The following is a 6,797-nucleotide window of genomic DNA, read 5'->3' as shown; positions in this document are numbered from 1 at the left end:
CACAGAGGGGGCAGCAAGTCTTTACAGCTCTGGGGGAAGTTTCCCTGGACACTGATCTTGGGTCAGTTTGTATTATGCTGCTGCTGTCTATACATAGAAACAGCAGGTGGTAGCAGAGGAATGTATTTGCAGAGGCCACGTAGACTGTACATGTACTGACAGTATGTTACTCTACAATACAGGTATGATACATGATCAAGAGAAATAGAATTCCTGATTCTATGTCCAGTGCACCAGTATGTCTCATTGACTTGGATGGGATGCGGGGTTCTAGCAATTCTATTTATATTTAGCCTACTTTATTTTGTTTGTGTTTGATTTATTTGACAATCCAAAAACACAATACAACCACAAATGTGGATACAATGCATTTAACAACTGTCGAAAATAACACAAAATGTTTTTAAAACATTCTGATACAGTATATTCACATACTGTATTTACAGTATATGTTTACGTTATTGTCTCCCTGGAGCGCCGCACACTCCACATATAAACTCCCAGTCGTTTATTGTAGGTCACCAACGTTCCGCATCTCTGTGTCCTTAAGCTTCGAAACGCTGGTGATAGTCAGCACCTCCACACAAAACAATTTTTCTGGGTGTGCGCCAGCTCATATTTAAAAAAATATTTGTAACTTGCAGACAGCACTATTTCTCATACTTTTCAAACTGTGGGATTAAACACAACAAGAAAGAGAAACTGAGGAGGAGCAGTCCTGTCTTTAGTGTCATCCCAGGATATTAGTGTCTCTTCTGAGGAGCAGTCCTGTCTTTAGTGTCATCCCAGGATATTAGTGTCTCTTCTTGGAGAGCAGTCCTGTCTTTAGTGTCATTCCAGGATATTAGTGTCTCTTCTTGGAGGAGCAGTCCTGTCTTTAGTGTCATTCAGGATATTAGTGTCTCTTCTTGGAGGAGCAGTCCTGTCTTTAGTGTCATTCCAGGATGTTAGTGTCTCTTCTTGGAGGAGCAGTCCTGTCTTTAGTGTCATTCCAGGATATTAGTGTCTCTTCTTGGAGGAGCAGTCCTGTCTTTAGTGTCATTCCAGCAGTCCTGTCTTTATTGTCATTCCAGGATATTAGTGTATCTTCTGGAGGAGCAGTCCTGTCTTTAGTAACATCCCAGGATATTAGTGTCTCTTCTAGGAGGAGCTGTACGTCAGTCAGGGAACCAATCACTTTCTGCAAGATGTTACTCTGACAGAAAAAGAACACAATCCATCCATCCAGGCTCTACAGTCATGGCCAAAAGTTTTGAGAATGACAATAAGTATTCATTTTTCACCAAGTCTGCTGCCTCAGTTTGTATGATGGCAATTTGCATATACTCCAGAATGTTATGAAGAGTGATCAGATGAATTGCAATTACTGTAACTGCAAAGTCCCTCTTTGCCAAACAAATTAACTGAATCTCCAAAAACATTTCCTGCATTTCAGCCCTGCCACAAAAGGACCAGCTGACATCATGTAGTGATTCTCTCGTTAACACAGGTGTGAGTGTTGGCGGGGAACAGGAGCTGGAGATCACTCTGTCATGCTGATTGAGGTTCGAACAACAGACTGGAAGCTTCAAGAAGGAGGGAGTGGTGCTTGGAATCATTGTTCTTCCTCTGTCAACCATGGTTGCATGCAAGGAAACACGTGCTGTCATCATTGTTTTGCACAAAAAGGGCTTCACAGGCAAGGATATTGCTGCCAGTAAGATTGCACCTAAATCAACCATTTATCAGATCATCAAGAACTTCAAGGAGAGCGGTTCAATTGTTGTGAAGAAGGCTTCAGGTCACCCAAGAAAGTCCAGCAAGTGCCAGGACCGTCTCCTAAAGTTGATTCAGCTGCGGGATCGGGGCACAACCAGTACTGAGCTTGCTCAGGAATGGCAGCAGGCAGGTGTGAGTGCATCTGCATGTACCGTGAGGCGAAGACTTTTGGAGGATGGCCTGGTGTCAAGAAAGGCAGCAAAGAAGCCACTTCTCTCCAGGAAAAACATCAGGGACAGACTGATATTCTGAAAAAAGGTACAGGGATTGGACTGCTGAGGACTGGGGTAAAGCCATTTTCTCTGATGAATCCCCATCCTGAGACCACTCGTGTGTGGGGTTGCTTCTCAGCCAAGGGAGTGGGCTCACTCACAATTTTTCCTAAGAACACAGCCATGAATAAAGAATGGTACGAACTCATCCTCCAAAAGCAACTTCTCCCAACCATCCAGGAACAGTTTTGGTGACGAACAATGCCTTTTCCAGCATGATGGAGCACCTTGCCATAAGGCAAAAGTGATAACTAAGTGGCTCGGGTAACAAAACATAGATATTTTGGGTCCATGGCCAGGAAACTCCCCAGACCTGAATCTCATTGAGAACTTGTGGTCAATCCTCAAGAGGCGGGTGGACAAACAAAACCCCACAAAGTCTGACAAACTCCAAGCATTGATTATGCAAGAATGGGCTGCCATCTGGATGTGGCCCAGAAGTTAATTGACAGTATGCCAGGGCAGATTGCAGAGGTCTTAAAAGAGAAGGGTCAACACTGCAAATATTGACTCTTTGCATCAGCTTCGTGTAATTTTCAATAAAAGCCTTTGACACTTTTGAAATGCTTGTAATTATACTTCTGTACTCCATAGTAACATCTAACAAAAATATCTGAAGACACTGAATATTTGTGTCGTTCTCAAAACTTTTGGTCACGACTGTACAGTATGAATGGCTCTATGTCACTCCTCCTCTCCTCTGCTCTTCTCCTACTCCTCTCCTCTCCTCTCTCTCTCTCTCTCTCTCTCTCTCTCTCTCTCTCTCTTCTCTCTCTCTCTCTCTCTCTCTCCCTCTCTGTATCTGTCTGTCTCTCTTTCTCTCTCTATATCTGTCTGTCTCTCTTTCTCTCTCTATATCTGTCTGTCTCTCTTTCTCTCTCTATATCTGTCTGTCTCTCTTTCTCTATATCTGTCTGTCTGTCTCTCTCTCTCTCTCTCTCTCTCTCTCTCTCTCTCTCTCTCTCTCTCTCTCTCTCTCTCTCTCTCTCTCTCTCTCTCTCTCCCTCTGTATCTGTCTGTCTCTCTTTCTCTCTCTATATCTGTCTGTCTCTCTTTCTCTCTCTATATCTGTCTGTCTCTCTTTCTCTCTCTATATCTGTCTGTCTCTCTTTCTCTCTCTATATCTGTCTGTCTCTCTTTCTCTCTCTATATCTGTCTGTCTCTCTTTCTCTATATCTGTCTGTCTCTCTTTCTCTATATCTGTCTGTCTCTCTTTCTCTATATCTGTCTGTCTCTCTTTCTCTATATCTGTCTGTCTCTCTTTCTCTATATCTGTCTGTCTGTCTGTCTGTCTGTCTGTCTGTCTGTCTGTCTGTCTGTCTGTCTGTCTGTCTCTCTCTCTCTCTCTCTCTCTCTCTCTCTCTCTCTCTCTCTCTCTCTCTCTCTCTCTCTCTCTCTCTCTCTCTCCCTCTCTGTATCTGTCTGTCTCTCTTTCTCTCTCTATATCTGTCTGTCTCTCTTTCTCTCTCTATATCTGTCTGTCTCTCTTTCTCTATATCTGTCTGTCTCTCTTTCTCTCTCTATATCTGTCTGTCTCTCTTTCTCTATATCTGTCTGTCTCTCTTTCTCTATATCTGTCTGTCTCTCTTTCTCTATATCTGTCTGTCTGTCTGTCTGTCTGTCTGTCTGTCTGTCTGTCTGTCTGTCTGTCTGTCTGTCTGTCTGTCTGTCTGTCTGTCTGTCTGTCTGTCTGTCTGTCTGTCTGTCTGTCTCTCTCTCTCTCTCTCTCTCTCTCTCTCTCTCTCTCTCTCTCTCTCTCTCTCTCTCTCTCTCTCTCCCTCTCTGTATCTGTCTGTCTCTCTTTCTCTCTCTATATCTGTCTGTCTCTCTTTCTCTCTCTATATCTGTCTGTCTCTCTTTCTCTATATCTGTCTGTCTCTCTTTCTCTCTATATATCTGTCTGTCTCTCTTTCTCTCTCTATATCTGTCTGTCTCTCTTTCTCTATATCTGTCTGTCTCTCTTTCTCTATATGTGTCTGTCTCTCTTTCTCTATATCTGTCCGTCTCTCTTTCTCTATATCTGTCTGTCACTCTTTCTCTATATCTGTCTGTCTCTCTTTCTCTATATCTGTCTGTCTCTCTTTCTCTATATCTGTCTGTCTCTCTTTCTCTATATCTGTCTGTCTCTCTTTCTCTATATCTGTCTGTCTCTCTTTCTCTGTATCTGTCTGTCTCTCTTTCTCTATATCTGTCTGTCTCTCTTTCTCTATATCTGTCTGTCTCTCTTTCTCTATATCTGTCTGTCTCTCTTTCTCTATATCTGTCTGTCTCTCTTTATCTATATCTGTCTGTCTCTCTTTCAATTCAATTCAATTCAAGGGCTTTATTGGCATGGGAAACATGTGTTAACATTGCCAAAGCAAGTGAGGTAGACAACATACAAAGTGAATAACTAAAATTAACAGTAAACATTACACATACAGCAGTTTCAAAACAGTAAAGACATTACAAATGTCATATTATATATATATAAATAAATAAATAAATAAATAAATATATATATATATATATATATATATATATATATATATATATATATATATATATATATATATATATATATATATATATATATATATATATATATATAATGTAATGTACAATGTACATATAATGTACATATAATGTACAAATAGTTAAAGATAAAATAAATAAGCATAAATATGGGTTGTATTACAATGGTGTTTGTTCTTCACTGGTTGCCCTTTTCTCGTGGCAACAGGTCACAAATCTTGCTGCTGTGATGGCACACTGTGAATTTCACCCAGTAGATATGGGAGGTTTTCAAAATTGGATTTGTTTTCCAGTTGCTTTGTGGATCTGTGTAATCTGGGGGAAATATGTCTCTAATATGGTCATACATTGGGCAGGAGGTTAGGAAGTGCAGCTCAGTTTCCACCTCATTTTGTGGGCAGTGAGCACATAGCCTGTCTTTCTCTCTCTGTGTAACGTTCCGGGTGTCGTGGGTGTGGAGTCAGACGCAGGAAACAGAGAGTGCGATGCTGTGCTTTTTTAATGCACAAAACGCAACACAGGGTGCTCACAACCAAAATACATGACCAGGAACAAACACGTTCCTCTACTACAAAACAGAAGGTCATAATAATGAATCCCGCACAAAGAACCAGGTGGGCTGGCTGACTAATAAAGCCTCACTCATTATACCCAACTCAAAACAGGTGCACTCAATAAACACATAAGGAGGAGGAGGAAAGAATCAGTGGCAGCTAGTAGGCCGTGTGACGACGACCGCCGACGCCACCCGAGCGGGAAGGGGAGCCACCTTCACGGGTCGTGACACTCTGTATCTGTCTGTCTCTCTCTCTTTCTCTGTATCTGTCTCTATATCTCTGTATCTGTCTGTCTCCTCTTTCTCTTTCTCTCTCGGTATATGACTGTCTCTCTCTTTCTCTCTGAAGCTGTCTGTCTCTCTTTCTCTCTGTATCTGTCTGTCTCTATATCTCTCTATCTGCCTGTCTCTCTTTCTCTTTCTCTCTCTGTATCTGTCTGTCTCTTTTCTCTCTGTATCTGTCTGTCTCTCGTTCTCTCTTTATCTGTCTGTCTGTCTCTCTCTTTCTCTTTCTCTCTCTGTAGCTCTCTCTCTCTCTCTTTCTCTATCTGCCTGTCTCTCTCTGTCTCTGTATGTCTCTCTATTTCTATTTCTCTCTCTGTATTTGTCTGTTTCTCTCTTCTCTCTGTATCTGTCTGTCTCTCTTTCTCTCTGTATCTGTCTGTCTGTCTCTCTCTTTCTCTTTCTCTCTCTGTAGCTCTCTCTCTCTCTCTTTCTCTCTCTCTATCTGCCTGTCTCTCTCTGTCTCTGTATGTCTCTCTATTTCTATTTCTCTCTGTATTTGTCTGTTTCTCTCTTTCTCTCTGTATCTGTCTGTCTTTCTCTTTCTCTCTCGGTGTCTGTCTGTCTCTCTCTGTATCTGTCTGTCTCTCTCTTTCTCTCTCTGTATCTGTCTGTCTCTCTCTTTCTCTCTCTGTATCTGTATGTCTCTCTCTGTCTCTCTCTGTATCTGTCTGTCTCTCTCTTTCTCTCTCTGTATCTGCCTGTTTCTCTCTTTCTCTCTCTGTATCTGTCTGTCTCTCTCTTTCTCTCTCTGTATCTGTCTGTCTCTCTCTTTCTCTCTCTGTATCTGTCTGTCTCTCTCTTTCTCTCTCTGTATCTGTCTGTCTCTCTCTTTCTCTCTCTGTATCTGTCTGTCTCTCTCTTTCTCTCTCTGTATCTGTCTGTCTCTCTCTTTCTCTCTCTGTATCTGTCTGTCTCTCTCTTTCTCTGTATCTGTCTGTCTCTCTCTTTCTCTCTCTGTATCTGTCTGTCTCTCTCTTTCTCTCTCTGTATCTGTCTGTCTCTCTCTTTCTCTCTCTGTATCTGTATGTCTCTCTTTCTCTCTCTGTATCTGTCTGTCTTTCTCTTTCTCTCTCGGTGTCTGTCTGTCTCTCTCTGTATCTGTCTGTCTCTCTCTTTCTCTCTCTGTATCTGTCTGTCTCTCTCTTTCTCTCTCTGTATCTGTATGTCTCTCTCTTTCTCTCTCTGTATCTGTCTGTCTTTCTCTTTCTCTCTCGGTGTCTGTCTGTCTCTCTCTGTATCTGTCTGTCTCTCTCTTTCTCTCTCTGTATCTGTCTGTCTCTCTCTTTCTCTCTCTGTATCTGTCTGTCTTTCTCTCTCTGTATCTGTCTGTCTCTCTCTTTCTCTCTCTGTATCTGTCTGTCTTTCTCTCTCTCTGTATCTGTATGTCTCTCTCTTTCTCTCTCTGTCTGTAT

The 6,797-nt window shown here is 41.9% G+C and overlaps 1 protein-coding gene across 1 annotated transcript in view; it reads right to left on the bottom strand.

Annotated features, from left to right (window-relative positions):
- LOC123998898 (MHC class II regulatory factor RFX1-like) overlaps positions 1-535 on the bottom strand; it is a 14,444-nt gene extending 13,909 nt beyond the window's left edge. The window contains exon 1 of the mRNA XM_046304120.1: positions 527-535. Within this exon, the coding sequence (XP_046160076.1) occupies positions 527-535 (9 nt within the window). The remainder of the gene's footprint in view (positions 1-526) is intronic.
- Between the last annotated feature and the right edge of the window lie 6,262 nt (positions 536-6,797).

This window comes from Oncorhynchus gorbuscha, linkage group LG16 (assembly GCF_021184085.1).
Source record: "Oncorhynchus gorbuscha isolate QuinsamMale2020 ecotype Even-year linkage group LG16, OgorEven_v1.0, whole genome shotgun sequence".
Taxonomy (NCBI): domain Eukaryota; kingdom Metazoa; phylum Chordata; class Actinopteri; order Salmoniformes; family Salmonidae; genus Oncorhynchus; species Oncorhynchus gorbuscha.
This window is presented reverse-complemented; position numbering and strand designations above follow the sequence as displayed.